The 16,747-nt window shown below is 51.6% G+C and overlaps 1 protein-coding gene across 1 annotated transcript; it reads right to left on the bottom strand.

Moving 5' to 3' along the window:
- Positions 1-4,084: 4,084 nt before the first annotated feature.
- LOC132321494 (olfactory receptor 14C36-like) lies at positions 4,085-6,646 on the bottom strand. The gene is made up of 2 exons (XM_059834987.1): positions 5,644-6,646; positions 4,085-4,236 (listed from the first exon to the last, which is right to left on the bottom strand). The coding sequence occupies exons 1-2, from the start codon at positions 6,638-6,640 to the stop codon at positions 4,085-4,087; spliced, it is 1,149 nt and encodes a 382-aa protein (XP_059690970.1). The 5' UTR covers positions 6,641-6,646.
- Between the last annotated feature and the right edge of the window lie 10,101 nt (positions 6,647-16,747).

A 16,747-nucleotide genomic window follows, 5' to 3' on the forward strand; every position in this document is an offset into this window, starting at 1 on the left:
GGTGGGGAAAACTCTAGTCAGGTCCATGTTGAAGCTGTTTCCGTGTTGGAGGCAGTGAATGGATTTCTTTTGTCCCTGTCCACCAAATGCAGTATTGGCTGTGAGTGAGGCTGTTGCAGTGGTCAGGAGGGTATTTTTGCCCTCACAGAGATGACCGTGCCTCCTTTCCATGCAGGACTCAACTTGCTTATCCCCAGCAGAAGGTTTCTTTAGCAGCGTTGTGCCCGCTTTCTCCCAGTTCTGAGCTCCTTGGCCCCTTGGGGAGGCAGGAGGAGGGCAGGGCCTGTGGGAACCGGAGTCAGAGGCCAGTAGAGGACAGAGGCCAGCAAGAGGTCACTTCTTCCTGAGACCCCGTACGCAGCGCGGTGTTGTGTATATGTGTTCTGAGCGGTGCTGAGGAGGGGGGATAATGCCTGCTGTGCTGTGTGTGCATCTGTAATGGTGTTGGTATCTGCATGGGGGTGTGTGATGCTATGGATATCTGCAATGGGATCAGTATCTGCAATGGCCTCTGCATCTGCAGTGGGAAAGAATCTGTCAGGGCATCTGCAAAGGTATCTGCATCTGGAATGCTGGGTGTGCAACTGTCCTGTCAGCTACAGCTCTCCAATGCAGCCATCACTGCGGATGGAGATACCATTATGGATAACAGTGCCAATGCTGGTGCAGATGCCACTGGAGTTGGAAATACAGTTTCAGATGCAATTGCTGATGGAGATGCTATTGAGGATGCAGGTGCCATTGCAGATACCATTGCAGATGCAGACACCATTGGAGATGCAGGTGCCTTTGAAGATTCTTTTGAAGGTACCGGCACCGATGCCACTGGAGATGCCACTGCAGATGCAGATACCATTACAGACACCACCGGAGACGCAGGTGCTGTGTCAAACAGCATTGCAGCTGCAGATACCACAGCAGATGGCATTGAAGGTGCTAGTATGATTTCCAATGCAACTGCATCTCAATTATGCTGAGTAGAAGCAGCTACTGCAATTAAATACTCATGCTTTTACTCATACTTTTTGTCTTTGTCTTCTTGAAAGTGGATCTGCAAACCCAGTTCCTATTTCATATAATGAAGACTTCCGATGGGATTTCTAGGAAAGGACCGATGGCAGGGAAAGGGAGGACTCGAGGTTGTTTGGGGATGAAATAGGGCTAAAAACAGCTAGTCACGATGAATGAGGTTGCTGGTAAGTACACTTGTCCAGCCGCACCCTGCAACAGATGGCCCCAGCCTGTCCTGCCTTCTTGTTAAACTCCATTTCACTACTTCCTGGGGTGAGGGGCATCTCTGCTCTTTGTACGTGTGGAGGTGTGAGTGCCAGCCCCTGGAGGGGGGACCACAAGTCATAGGGGCTCACGTGCCTGGGGGGAAGCAACTGGAGAGACTGGGAGGGGGGATTTGACTCCTGGAGGGAGCAGGTGGTCCAAAGCATCGCCTGGAGAAACTGTGGGGTCTTGGGGCTCTGGTACTGGTAAGGCCATAGGTCTGGACCAGGAGGGGAAGTGGTCCTTTACATGCCCCGGCAAGTACCTCAGATACAGCTCTCGAGGTGGCACTGGCTGCTTATGGTCAGACCCCGGAGCTCTGCCTGAAAACCTGGGAACTGCTCTCAATACTTTAAAAAAAGAAAGAAAAAAAACCCAGCACCTTTTTACCAGCTTCAATGTTTCAGTACTTTCAATAAAATATCACTGTATTTTCTATCCTGCCAAAATGGGACTTTTGAGACTGTGTATTTATTGCGGGAGAAGAAATCCTGATCTTGCCCTGTGCTTGCATTGCCAGTACTCTGTCTATCATGCTGTGTATTTAATCTCCCTAACCTTCCAGGTGTTTCTACCTGTCCTGATCAAACTCCCCACGTCGGAAGTCATCTCTTCAGAAAACGATCTGGACATACGCACTTTCCACTGTTCTCCAGGGTTTTCCGCCTCTTACTCTTTGATCATTCAGATCCCTCTCACCTATCACCCTGCTTTGAGCTCCAGGGAGGTAAAGCGTCATTGTCTTTCAGTCCTCTCTTGTCTTTCAGTACTCTCCCTCATAGTCCCTATAGGCAACTCTTCAACTGGGGTGGTGAACCTCGTTGGAAGCTGCTAAAAATAACCATACAGCTGAGAAGTGTGTTTATTGTGGATTAAGTTCTCTTCTGTTTTACTTTTTCTTCTTTTTTCTTTCCCCCAATTAAAGAACCCTGTTTCCATGCAGTTCTCCATGGAGAGCAGGTAGGAATTGCTGCAAAGCAGCTGTAATATTCAGCTGCAGACTTTGGTGGAGAAGTCTGATGTAAAGAAAAGTGATGCAAGTCCCTGGTGGCCAACGAGATCAATGGCAGGGTTGGAGAGGTGAGGAGCAAGGTTGTCCATACCGTGTCTGGCCTCAAGGGACTGCTTTTCCTACCTGTGCACACCTCTTTAGGAGACACTCTGCATCCATATCAACTGGAGAATTCTCCGATCACATCTTCAGATTGCTCATTGAAAAGGTTGAGCTAGCTATGCTACTTCAGGGTAGGTGCCTACCTCTCTAATTGGCTATACAAATGTTGAAGACCTGAAGAAAACTATAGAAGAGGCATAGCTCGTTAGCGCTTTCTGCATTTTAATGAGCCCCATGGTGTATGTAGTGCTGAGTCCAGGAGCCTCAGGTACTGAGAAGAGACTGAACAATCCCCTCAAGGAGACAAAGGCAGAAGACAAACCTAAACTACTCTGAAGCATTACTGGGCCCCACTGAGGGCCATTACTGACAAAGCCTCCCCAGGGACTCGTTAGAGCTGATAACTGGAGGCTGTGATTGCAGGTAGGCAAAGGCACTGTGCAGGTGGCTCTGATGCTGACAAAGCCCTTGGATTGTTACATGGAGCACAAAGGCCAAGCCCTGACCCCCGGCCCATGGGAAGGGGGATCCTGTCCCTCACACGTGGGTCAGGGCCCTTCGTGGGGCAGTGGATGTGGGGTCTGCAATGCCCAGTGCAGGACAATGGAACAACACTCCCAGCTTCCCCATGGGGTTGCAAGGAGGAAATGAGGCTCCAGTGCCATGAGGACAACATGTCTTCTCACAGCCCTTGGTGGCACAGACAACTGCCATAGCCCAGAGGACAAAGACCTGGGTTCTGTTCGTGTCTTCCAGCCTGGCCAGCGCCCTTGGCAGTTTCCATCGCAGGCTGTCCCACACCTGCCCCTGTTTTCCTGCAGACTGTAGACATCCATCTTGCTTCTCCACCTTGCTCTCCCCTGGGCATTTCTCTGCCTTCACTGACGTCTCCCCACCCTCACCGGCCATTCGTTGAAACACAAAGCCACGGTCTGATCACCAGCTCTCACTGGGTGACCTCTTGCACCACAGCTCTACCCTTCGAGTGACATTTCTTCTTCCTCATGTCCAGGCTCCACTTTCCAAGCTGCACTTTGTAGCAGCTTTCCTCTCTCCTGCTTTTTCCCACCTCCAAGGAGAGCTCAAAATTCTCAGAAAGCACCTTCCAAGCAGGCAACATAACTCATCAGCCTTCTTGTGGCCTTTCACCTGAGCTGAGAGAGTAACCTCACCCTGATCTTCTAAACCACGTGACTTTCCCTGGCCTTTCAGCTTCTTGGATAGGCACAAACGAGCCCTATGCCTGCTGCTGTCCCATCAGGTACTCAGGCAGAAGGCACATGCCAACCCATATCCATGCCCTCTTCCTGGATGGGGCTCCACCATGCGGGAGGATAATAAGGACATTCAAGAGTGTTGGCCCAAATGCTAATCACTGAGGGATTCTGGGTATGACTGGCTTCTAAAAAGACTTTGTACTGCTGATGACATTTGGGCCTCACCATCCAGCCAACTTCCCACCCACCCTACCATCCATTTCTTCATCCTGGAGAGCATCAGTCCGGCTCTAAGGAGACTCTGGGAGATGATGTCAAAGGCCTTGCAAAAGTCCAGGTACACAACGTGCCCTCGTTTCCCCTAACCATTCTGGTTCAGCAATGCCTTTCTTGTCCTTCAAGGGCCTGGAGATGGCTGCAGGACAACTTGCCCCACGTCCTCCTAGAGTCTGAGGTAGGCAGGCCACTTGCAATTCTGTCAGTCCTCATCCCTGCCGTTCTTGAAGAGGGGTTTGACGTCTGCTTTTTCCAAGGACCACAGAACCTCCATGATTGCTCCGGCACTTTTGAGGTCACAATCCAGAATCACAGGCAAGGGTGACGTAGCAGTCAGGAGCACTTGCAATGAGCCTGTCCAAGGCAGCTGAGATGAATGTAGCTGGGAAAATGGAAATTTGTTCTTGGAGTCACACACAGAAATGTCGGAGCTCTGCCAGGTGCCCATGTCTCAGCTGGTCTCTTGCAATCCTCGTACACACACGGGTGATCAGAGAGAGGAGTCCTTGCCTTGCACGTGCAGAGGCAGTGCACTGCAGCAGTCACAGTGTCAATCTGACCTCCTGCTGCTGCTCCCAGAGGCTGGGAGGCACCTCAGCCCTGCGGTGTATCGCCCTGCTCTGCACTCGTCTGAGATGCTCCACGGCATGAGGAATGGACACGGGGACGTCCGTTCAATGAAGCACATCCCAGTGCTGCATCCAGGTGCTTTCCCAGGGGATGTTACTCTCAAAGTGAGAAGTGACCTTGAGACACTGTCTGTCCCAGAGGCCTTCATGGCAGCCCCAGGAAGAGCTGATGGCATTTGTGCTCACTCGGGTTCATCTCCCCACACGCACACCATGTGCATGCTTACGTCTCGTCTGTACAATGCAAACCTGGACTTCTGACCTGGTCATTCGGTGTCCCTCTGTGGAGGGACAAGCAACCTCTCCGAGCTGGGCTGAGAGGCCAGTGCTGGACATGGTGGTGGTTATTGGCTGGTGTGTGACGACTGCCCTGGGGCAGCTGCCCGGGGTGTCCAGCGAACACGGGCACAGGCCAGACCCTGCTCTGCTGGTCCTCCATGTCTCTGACTGGTCCCACAGCAGGAAATGGAGGCCAGTGAGAATGTCCATCCAGCCGGCACGCTGAGGAGATCTCCGCTCCAGGCAACTTGCAGCCCCAGGTGCCAAACTTGGTCCCCAGGATGGCATGAGAGAATTGGCCCAGGGGATGCTCAGGAAGGTCCTTTTGCCCCAGGGACAGGGCAGCCTGCCCCCAGCTGCCACCCTCAGCAAAGGGTTTCTCTTTCCATGTCTCCCCCGCACACACACAGTGCCCTGCTCTTCTCCTCGCACTGGCCAGTCACCCCTGCACCCCCTCCCCAGGCTCCCCACAGCCTCCGAGCTGGCGGCGTTGCTCTGAAGAGCAAGCAGGCTGTGGAACCGAGGGCCATGGGGTGAGTCCACAGGGTCATGCTGGTCATGCTGGGAGGCAGACCCAGCTCCCGGTGACTACTGCCCCCTTCACCTCAGCACACAGACACTGCCCCACGTCTCCAGAGAAGATCTCAAAGAAAGGATCTCAGGCAAACCACCTGGAGCAGGGTCCTTTATTTTGTTTAAACACACAGCTCCCAATTTACACAAAGTCTCTGGGTCACAGAGGACAGGCAGATACTGAAATAGAAATAGGATGAAGAATGACTTCCTTTTTGTGGACAGCATTAATACAACCAAGAAAAGCTAAAAACCAAAGAAACCAAACCAAACAACCTACCAAAGAGAGTCTGGGCATGTAATGAGTTATGTGACAAGTGATATGCAGAAGATGGGCGGTTCATTGCTGCTTCTGAAAAGCAACCAGTCATGAGTTTCCTTAGGGCATCCTTGAGCTCCTGGTTCCTCATGCTGTAGATGAGGGGGTTCACTGCTGGAGGCACCACCGAGTACAGAACTGCCATCACCAGGTCCAGGGATGGGGAGGAGATGGAGGGGGGCTTTAGGTGGGCAAACATGATAGTGCTGATGAACAGGGAGACCACAGCCAGGTGAGGGAGGCACGTGGAAATGGCTTTGTGCCGTCCCTGCTCTGAGGGGATCCTCAGCACGGTCCTCAAGATCTGCACATAGGACAGCACAATGAAAACAAAACACCCAAAACTAAAACAAGCACTAACCACAATAAACCCAACTTCCCTGAGGTAGGCGTCTGAGCAGGAGAGCTTGAGGATCTGTGGAATTTCACAGAAGAACTGGTCCAAGGCATTACCTTGGCAGAGAGGTAGTGAAAATGTATTGGCTGTGTGCAGCACAGCATAGAAAAAAATACTGCCCCAGGCAGCTGCTGCCATGTGGACACAAGCTCTGCTGCCCAGGAGGGTCCCATAGTGCAGGGGTTTGCAGATGGCAATGTAGCGGTCGTAGGCCATGATGGTGAGAAGATAAAACTCTGCTGACATGAAAAGGACAAACAGAAAGAGCTGAGCAGCACATCCTGCAAAGGAGATGGCCCTGGTGTCCCAGAGGGAATTGGCCATGGCTTTGGGGACAGTGGTGGAGATGGAGCCCAGGTCGATGACAGAAAGGTTGAGAAGGAAGAAGTACATGGGGGTGTGGAGGTGGTGGTCGCAGACTATGGCGGTGATGATGAGGCCATTGCCCAGGAGGGCAGCCAGGTAGATGCCCAGGAAGAGGCAGAAGTGCAAGAGCTGCAGCTCCCGCGTATCTGCGAATGCCAGGAGGAGGAACTGGGTGATGGAGCTGCTGTTGGACATTTTCTGTCTCTTGGTCTGGGGGCTCTGTCCAAAAAAGGAAAAAACAGGAAAAATTAGGACAGATTTCTCTGAGAAAACCCACTCCATTTTTCATCGCAACCCCACGCAGTTGGAATACATTTCCATTCTCTAGTTTGTGCTGGCTGAGTGTGCTGTGAGGAGCAGGAGCTCTGCCCTTCTGCTGCTGAGGAGTCAGCTTTGCTCTGCTGCAGTGGGTACATGGGACCTGACTTGTGACAGCTCCGATGATCACAGGGGATGTCAGATGTAATCCACCTTTCATGGAAAAATTCAATATCTGCACTCATGACATGGAAGAACGTGGGCTGTGAAAGAGAGGCTCAGCATGACTTTCTTATAACTTTGTCTGTGTTTTTTCACAGGGCTGCAGTGTACATCAGTCCTTTTCCCATCTGCCCTGTGCTTTCGCTTGTGCTGCCTTGGAGATGACTTCACACACAAATTAGTCTTTTAAAAAAAACCCTAATCCTGGACTCTGATGAGACCAGAGGAGTCCTGTTTCAAAGAACAGCTCTGCAAACTCTTCTCCAGCCCAGCCCAGAGCTGGAGGTGTGATGGAGAGGGCAGGACACGACCCCTCCCAGAGAGAAGCAACTGACTCTGCGAGGAGAGTGCCGACCCCCAAGGAAAGGCTCCGCACTCCCGAGGATCCCACAGCAGAGCTGCGCCTTTCTGGGGGGCAGCTTGCAAGCCCTGCAGGACAGGCAAAGCAGAGACTCGGGGGTCCCTCCGATGGGAGGTTCTACAGAGAGAGTCAGCTCATTGCCCCGCAGACAGTGCCCAGCAGACTTCTGCAGGGAAACACAGAAAGAGAGCTGCCTGAGCGCACCCTCCCCCTGTGCTCGTTTGCAGTGTCCTCCCAACCCCGTCCCTGTCTCTGCTGCCTGCAGCTGTCCCTGCCAGGAGCTGGTTCTCTGTCCCCTGTGTCTCCTCCCTGGCAGTGCTCACAGAGCCCATCCCACCCGCTGCCTGCTCAGCTCTGCCCTGCAGAGCCCTCCCTGCAGCAGGACACTGCCCAGGGGCATCTCTGGGTGTGCAGGCTCTGAGGGGAACATCAGACCAGCCCTGGCGAGGCTGGAAAAGTGACACTGATGCTGTCTGTAACCACGGCATGGTGATTTCCAATACTCCCCGCTTTATTCACCTCTAAGAGGAACAGACTTGGAATTTCAGTGCCTCCTCTGGAAATGAGAGATTAATTTCTATGTGCCATCGCCCACCCAGACAACCCAGAGGAGAAGAGTGAAAGACCAGGATCCTTCCCTTTCAGGCAGCCCCTGCCTTGCTGTGCTTCCTGAAAAGTCTCCTGGGAAGATCCTGCAGTGATGTGGAGCTGAGGGCAGCCCTGACCCACACAGCACCCTCTCAACAGCAGAAGCACCCTGCCATTGCACTGGTCTCTCCTTCCACCCCCAGCTTCTCCCCACAGCGCCGTGGGGAGCTCCCCGGGCAGGCTGAGTGCTGACCCTGGCAGGCGGCAGAGTCCCTGCCCCAGCACCCAGCCCCGGGGGTGCAGGGACCCTGCTCGGAAGGACAGCCCTGGGCACCCCTGGCTGCACACCCACCTTCACACCCTGCAGCCGTCCCTGGCAGAAGGCAGCCCTCATGCCCTGTCCCTCTGATGCTGCAGCAGGGAAGCCCTGCTCTGGGGCACCTCCTCCTCCTCTACACTGGAGAACCTGTGGCAGTTCTTCCTGAAAGCCCTCAGAGTTTGTGGGATGTACCATCATTAGGAGATCTGTCCGTGAACTGTACCTAAATTGCCCCACACCCAGAGACTTACCGTGTCAAGGGCTGTGAAGATTTCTCCTCCAGTGAGCTCGCCTCTGTCCTCCCACCCCAGACTGCCTTTAGCCTCTCTCTGCCTTGATCCTCTCCCCTCGGTGCCTGCAGGCAGTGCCCTCAGCCCTGCTGCGCTCTGCAGAGGAGCTGCTCCTGGGCAGAGCTGTCTCTCCGCAGTGCTGCCCGCTTGCCATGAGCTCCCTCTCTCCCAGGAGCCCGGCACAGCCTCGCAGCAGAGGACCATCTCAAGGTGTTTTAATGACCCCTCGGGTGGGTTTGGTGCCCAGTCCATAAACCTCAGACAGGGAGAGGGAGTTGAAGAAACCTCTCAAGAAGTCAGTGTCTGATGCAATCTCCACTGTTTCCTGCAGTGTTAATGGGTCCCACGGAGGGACATTGCTGACAAAGCCTCCCCAGGGGCTGCTTAGAGCAGAAAACTCCAGGCAGTGATGACAGGTAGGCAAAGGCAATGTGAAGGAAGAGATTCTGAGGAACCCTGGATGTGTTACCTAAAGGCAAAGGGCCAAGCTCTGACCCCCAGCCCCTGGGAAGGGAGATCCAGTCCCTCACACATTGCTCAGGGCTCTTCCTGGGGCGGTGTGATGTGGGGATGGGCAATGCCCAGGGCAGGACTACGGTAGGATACCTCCCAGGCTCCCAGGTGGGGAAGGGGAGGCAATGAGCCCCGAGTGCTGTAAGGACAAGGTGCTTCCTCATGGGTGTCAGTGGCAGAGACAACAGCCACAGCCGAGGAGGGAAAGAGCTGATCTCTGTTGGGGGCTTTTCCGACTTTCTTCATCCCTCTCTCATCTCCACCATAGGCTGTCCTACGGTCTCCCACACCTGCACCTCTCTCTGCAGGCTGTAGACATCCACCCTGCTACCCCACCTGGCTCTCACCTGAGCATCTTCCTTTACTGATATCTCTCCATCCTTCCTCGTTGTCCCTTGCAACACAAAGCCTTGGGTTGATCCAGTCTCCTTCTGGGTGACTTCTTATACCACAGCACTGCCCTTCGAGTGACATTTCTCTTTCCTCGTGTCCAGTCTGGACCTCTCCAGCTGCGCTTTCTGCTATAAGTTCTTTCTCATGCTGTTTCCCACTACGAACAAAAGATGCCATCATCTCTGAAACCACCTTTCAAGCAGTCTCAGGCTAATCCTATACTGCTCTGAGCCTCTCTGCCACTGGGCCAAAGCTGCCCAGGTCCCTCAGCCGCCCCACACAGGTCATATTCACCCGGTCCCATACCCCATCTTGGCAGACCTGCACTCAACACTCTCTAGTTCCTCCTGACTTCTCCAAACTGGGGAGCCACCCTCTGGGACACACCCATGTGTGTGGAGCCACACCAGTGCTGAGTCAAGGGGGATGATCACTCAAGTTGTCTGGGTGGCCCACACTCCTCCTAACACAGCCCCACGTGCAGCTGCCCTTGTTCATAGGGACCGTACGCTACTGGTTGTAGGGCATCCCTCGTAGTGCCCAGGTCCTTCTCCTCAGCTGCTCACGTCCCAGCCTGTCCTGATGTATGGGGTTATTCTCCCCACGCCCCCCACCACTGCAGCTCGGATGCAGAAATGTTGAACCATACGACTGTCACAGAGTTCCTTCTCTTGGGCTTCCCCTCCCTCCACCATCAGGAGCCCCTCATGGCAATCGCTCTCCTGGCTTCACACCTGGTGATCTTAGGGACAAACCTGCTGATCATTCCCTCATTCTTGCTGAAGGAGACCTCCACAGTCCCACGTACTTTTCCCTCTGTAACCTCTCCTGTTTGGAGGTTTTCATCACCATATCCATCATACCCAAAGCTGTAGGAAACTTGTGCATGGCCAGCAAAGCCATATCCTGCCCAGGCTGCTTAACTCAGTGCTACTTCTGCTCCCTTCTGGGCTGCATCTTCATTTATGTCCAGCCTTCAAGTCACCACATTTCCTGAAACAAGGCAGTGGCCCTTCTCAACACAGTGCCAACTCCTTTGCTGAGTCCCTTTGTTTTCAGCCTCAGGAACCAGCTGATGAAAGATGCTCTCAAGGCAGGTTTCAAAAGAAGTGGGATAATCTTCAGAAACTGCTTTTCCACCTGAGGAGAGGTGTTGTAAGTGGATTTTGAAAGGGGAGAGGGGTGGGGAGGGCAAACACATGATTATGATGCATCTGCAGAAATGAGACCTCTCTTTCTTAGCAGTGTAAGATCTCCTTAATCGAATATCACACCAGACTCTCTTCTGCAACACGTCATCATAAGATGACCCTGCATAGCAATGCCTTTCAAATGACCTACAAGCACTTTACAAACCCTGGTGAATACCACAGTGGCATTTTCTAAGCGTGCAAACCAAGACAGAGAGCAACAAGCAGAGGACTTCATCCCTCCATGGCACACCCAATTCTCAACAAGCTTCGCCCTCGTCCGGTTCTCATGCAACTGCGCCTTCCTTCTAAATCTGGTTTCCTGATTATTTTGGTGACAGATCTTTGCTGAACCTCTTAGTCTTTAGGAAATGACAGGACATAGGTGGAACACAATGAAGAGAACAATAACAGCTTAATTTTTCCACCAAGTGGAAAATACATCTCCGTTAACGTCCTGGTCAGAACAAAAACATGCCTGAAATTCAGTCCAGTTGAACTGTTGAGAATGACCTCTCTTCTAATTTGGTCCAGAATCTAGAATATTGGTCAGGAATGTAGTTTGGAGTAACAGTGCACCTGTCTCCATATCACTCATGTTTGGTGAAATAAATGTCCAGTCCTTGACACAATGCTCCCAGAGCCAATACTTCAGCTAATCCAGCACATTCAGTGGAATTAGCTTGTTCAGACATAGACTTTTATAACTTTAATGTCTAAAAAGATGAGTTCATTATCTGGCCTCCTTTGATAGCGGGGAAGGATCAGCACTCTAGAAGGTGATATCGTCTCCTCCTACAGTGGTCTTCAGGAGAACTGTACTTAGCATAGACTTGGCAGCTTAGTTTTCCCATAGGTAATGCCAAGTGCCCTGAGCCACATACCGGGCAACGTGTGGTCGTTTGCAGAAGAGATGGACTCTTGCTCAGCGGGGCCATCCTTTGAAGACATGAGGGTTACAACTGTACCTTAAAGTCTCTCCCAAATTAAAAGGAAACCTCTCCTCTTCTCTAATCCCTGCCACAGTGTTGCCTGTTTGTGCCAGGGGCTCTTTGCACAGCGGCAGCTATGAAGCGAGACCACGTGTTTTGGTACAGTCCTGTCCTGCCTGTCTTCTCATTCCAGCTCCTCTTTCCTTAGATACCCTCTCTGTGTCCTTGACACTGCTGAACCCAGATACAGGCAGCGTGGTGGTCAGTGCAGTCAGAGCTGTGGGGCATAAGCTAATGGGCACTCACACACCTCAGTGGACAGGCAGAGGTTGGGGCAGAGTGTATGGGGCCAGGGTGCCAAGACATGCCCTTATGTTCTCAACTCTCTTAATCTCTCGCTGTCTCTTTCTCCATCTTGCTCGTATCTTAGGGATCCATCTCAATCCCTCAGCTCTCTCACAGTTGTCTCTCAGCCATCTACATGGGATGTGATTTAGAGCGAGCAGTGAATCTGAGGCACCCTCCCCATGGAAGCACCTTCAGGACCAAGGCACCCCAGTGTAGGTGGGGTGAATCACTGAGTAAAAGGGCTCCTCCATTCCAGGAGCTCTCTGGGCTGTCTAGGTGACTGCCTCGGCCATCTCCAAGTCACGATAAAGATATGAAGTTTGAGACAGGGAATCATCAGGGACTTGTGCCAAATTGGGGAGCCACCCACTGGGACACACCCATGTGTGTGGAGCCTTCCCATTTGGACTCACACTGGTATCCTACATCTGCACCAGAGCTGCAGTCCTGGGGATCCCAACCACCATGGGGAGGCAGAAGGCCTTCTCCACCCGCTCCTCTCACCTCATCGTGGTGACTGTTTTCTATGGCACCCTCGTCCTTTTCTACATGACACCAGGACAGCCTCCCTGAGGCAGCTCCATGAAGTCCTCTCCTTTTTCTACACCATCCTCACGCCCCTGGTCAATCCACTCCTCTACAGCCTGTGGAACAGGGAGGTCAAGGGGTCTCTTGGAAATGCACTCAGAAAAAATGTGGCCTGCATTGAGAGCTCATACATGTTGTGATCCACCAGGAATAAACAGGTGGTGGATCTCTTCTGATCAAGTGGGGACCACTCGTAAGTGCCTCTTTTGTGTACCAGGTATATCTTTAGAAGTGCAGAATCTTGGGACTGGTTGTGGAATGAGAAGCAGGAGAAGGGAATTTGTGTCTTAAAGAAATATAGGTCTGGTCTTGAAGAGTGTAAAAAACTTGCCTGGCTTTCTTCCTTCTTTAAAGCAAAGCCAGTTGTGATCCTGGAAGTGGGAGCTGTTGAAATGCCACACCTGCCCAGGAGTGGGAGGAAACTGACTCTAAGCATGCTGTTTTCTCTTCTGTCACCCAGCCAGGCTGAGGCGTGGCATTCCTGCATGTCTGGGATTCCTCAGGGCATCTCCCTATTGGCAGGGAGAAGTGGGCAGCTGGATCAAGCCCTTCCACAGGACATGTCTAAATCCAAGCAGATGAATCCCATCCCTCTTGTTCTCTGGGCTTCCTAGCAGAGGACAACTGTGAAAGCTACTCTGATAGGGTCAGCTCCTCTGAAAAAAAAAATAGTAGATCCTTGCGCAGAGGAAAGATGCACAAGTTGGGTCTCAGTTTCCCCATCTTTTAACACAGAAATCATTACTTCCCCCTTCTTTCCTTCTCATATTCTGACTCCCCTCCAACAATGTAATTACTTATTTGTGTCCCACTGTCTGACTTAGATACTGCAAACCGAGTCCTCCTGTTTTCTTCTTTCTTGCAAAAGAGAGCAAGGTCAGCTCATGGGGCATGACTGAGCACACACACCCCCAGCAGCAGGATCTCCCCATTTCCTAGGCTGAGGCAAGCGCACAAGGTGGGAATGTCTCCATCATCTCTGATTTGCGCAAGGGCCTTCAGCCCTGACATACTCCCACAACACACTTGTTCCTCCTCCACCCACAGACAGAAATTCCTTCCCACTTCCAGGCTCAGGTCTTGGCTGCAAGAATTTGCTGCACTTCAGAAGAGGCCTTGAGCTTCTTGGCTCTTCTTGGTGCTTAAGGCAATCTTCCGGGCTCCCTCCAGATTTCATGGGGGGACTTCTTGTCTCTAACAAGGACTTTATGACAAGTTTTTATGAAATGTTTGTTTTTCTGTCATTCCTGTGTGTGGGGAGATTAGACACAGAGAAGGAGGATATACAGCAAAAGGGATGCGAGTGAAGTGCCAGTAAGAACCAGGTGAGCTCCCCCCATGCCTGTGGCTTCCTGGCAAGGAGTCTGTCCTGAGAAGGGGATCCAGCCTCTGCCACTCTGGAGTGGGGAATCAGCAGCACTCGTGCCTCCTGGGGGACACAAAAGATGACTTTTCAAGGGCACCTTTCCTCTGAACTGCTTTAGATTTGTCCTTGAGGATGAGGAATAATGGCCAGCACTGCAAATACTGATTTAACTGGCATTGCCCAGAGTGGTCATCAGAGATGCAAACTGCTATGCTGCAGATAATTATATTAAGGCAGATTAATGTTGCGGGTTTGGTTTTGTTTTGTTTCTTCTTTTTTGATACTGATACTCTTAGGGAAATCACACAAGCATCTGAAGGATTATTGAAGGTTTTCTGAGAGAAGCCCCAGCAGATTAGCATCTCAAGCAATGGGGTGCCGGAGGGCAAGGGAAGGATGGTTTGGGCACTGCCCTGGGATTTGGGAAACGGAAATGAGTTCTCCTCTCCTTGACACCCTGCCCTTCTCAGTGAGGGCTGTGAAAAACTCTGCCAACTAGGTCGGAACTCACAGCCGTGTCAGGGAACTTCTGTCGAACTGCAGGAATGTGGTCCTGACAGCTCAGGCGTTGAGTTTCCATTGGAGTCCAAACTGCTACAATTCACACTGCCTCCGTCTTCACTATGACACTGGGTGTTGTGTGACACAACTGTCCTGGATCTCCAGGCAGGATGGGCAAAAGTTTGATACCTGAACCAGAACTTTTCCTCTTCCTGGAAATGTCAATGCCACAGGCTCGAGCCAAGAGGCCCAAGAAACAAAACTTCCCAGAGAATCAAGTAATGAAAACCTCCCCCCAGCTGTGGGACTTGCTCTTGACTGACAGAGAATTTGTGAGTCTGGACAAATTTGTGAGTCTTCACCTATTTTTCCCTCTCTCTTTGTAACTTGGCTCTCAGCATTTACATATTGAAACTGCTTTGCCACTTTGAAAATGTGTCTTTGAGAAACTAGCTCGGGATATTTTCATTATCTTTTTTTTAGCCCAAATGAATATGCAGCATTGAAGTGGGTTTCCATATATGGAGCAGTTTTGCACAATGTCTGCTGCAAGAGGAGAAATATCTCAGCCTGCATCTGGAAATGAATGAAGCTGTGGGGGGTAAATGTGCTGCTTCAGACAATATGTGGTATGCATGCAAGAGAAAATGTTGTGAAGGTGATTGGGCATGAAAGAAATGGAAAACTGCCCATCCAATGGAGCTCTGCAAGCGGAGGATGGAGCCGTACATAACTTGGCATGATCCAAGTGGGATCAGCATGGAGAGAAGACTTTTGTAGGGAAGGCGTTGCAATGGAGTACCTTGACGTCACCGAACTGAAAAAGAGAGATTGGACAGTGTGCTGAAGTGACAGGCAGAAGTGTCCTCGGCTAAAAGACCTTTGCTAAGAGGACTTTGGAGGGATTTGGGTTGCAGAGATTTGAGGTCGTCCTTTCAAGACCTAAGCAAGCTGAGCTTTGGAGACAAGTGAAAATAAGGAAGCTCTCAAGGATGTTTTGGGATTCGTTGTACTATCTTTCCTCTCTCTTATAATTTAAAGATTACTGGATTGCCCTTAAGTAATCCATGCTCCATATCTTTTTTCTCTGCTTTTTTGAGGAGGGGGAGGTGGAAGAGAAGAATAGTTTCTTTTTTAACCAAAGGCAGCCAACGGGCAGATCCCAGGTTAGCGAAAAGGTACAAAGGAAGGCAGAATTTTGATGTGGTGTACACTGGCACAAGAGGATTACCTGCATTTCCATTCTCTGAAGCCCTAACTGGGCGGCAGAGAGCCTGGAAGCTCAGAGCTCCCTTCATCTGCCCTGCATTTCAGCATGTAAAATTAAGCTAACCTAGTCATAAAGTTGGTTTTGATTCTCTTCACAGCCTAAAGCACAGCATGGGGCGGGAGGCAGGCAGGACACCTAAAGAGGACTCACACTTCTCTGCAAAAAAGCTTAGGTGCTTGCGGGAACCACAGGAGGCATGGCATACCGATTCCAGGGTTCAACGACCTGGTCAAATGCCCTGTCTCCTTCTCTGTAATGGTGGCATTGATGCATGGCAGTTATGTGCGGACTCTGTACAAGGATCATAGAATCATCAATTCATAGAATGGTTTAGGTTGGAAACGACCTTTAAGATCATCAAGTCCAACCATAAACTTAACCCTGCTAAGTCCACCACTAAACCATGTCCCTCAGCGCCTCATCCACACGTCTTTTAAAACCTCCAGTGATGGTGACTCAACCACCTCCCGGGGCAGCCTGTTCCACTGTCTGACAACCTTTTCAGTGAAGAAATTTTTCCTAATATTCAGTCCAAACTTCCCCTGGCACAACTTGTGGCTGTTTCCTCTTCTCCTATCACTTGTCACTTGGGAGAAGAGACCAGTATCCACCTCTCTACAGGGGGACAATCACTTCCCTAGTCCTGCCGGCCACACTGTTTCTGATACAAGCCAGGATGCAGTTGGCTGTCATAGCAATGTTGGCCAACAGATGAATGTTTCTTTTCCATAGGTATTCAGAGAGATCCTTCTTGTGCTCGGGAGAGGCTGTCCTGCAAGGCCTATCACACTTCCTGAGCTCCTTCCCCCTTCAGAGCTGCTTCCCACGGCACCACTTGGATCAGTACCCCCGTACATCAAAGTCTTCTCCTCTGGAGTCCACCAGCCTGTGCTCTGCTGCTGGCCTTCCTCTGACACCTGGGACCCCAATATTTCCTTGTTTGCCAGTACCGCCTCCAGGTGAGCATCCCCCTTGTTGGCCCTACCTGGCAGCTCTGTTAGGAACTTGTCCCAGGAGCCTCCAGGCTGCCGCCATCCTGTCGCTTTGCCTGGCCAGGGAATGCCAGGGCACTTACAGTCCCCCACAGGAACCTGCTCCTTAACCTGGACACTTCCTCGGCTTGCTGAGAGAGGACTGTTGCTGTTTCCTCTCCCTGACCAGGT

This window comes from Gavia stellata, unplaced genomic scaffold (assembly GCF_030936135.1).
Source record: "Gavia stellata isolate bGavSte3 unplaced genomic scaffold, bGavSte3.hap2 HAP2_SCAFFOLD_42, whole genome shotgun sequence".
Taxonomy (NCBI): Eukaryota; Metazoa; Chordata; class Aves; order Gaviiformes; family Gaviidae; genus Gavia; species Gavia stellata.

What these genes read in the sequence shown, in the direction of transcription:
- LOC132321494 (XM_059834987.1), bottom strand. Translation starts at nt 6,640, where the DNA reads ATGTCCAACAGCAGCTCCATCACCCAGTTCCTCCTCCTGGCATTCGCA. An exon ending in ACATGCCCAGACTCTCTTTG is followed by an intron (nt 4,237 to 5,643) that starts GTAGGTTGTTTG and finishes TGCCTTGGACAG; the next exon opens with GCTCATTGCAAGTGCTCCTG.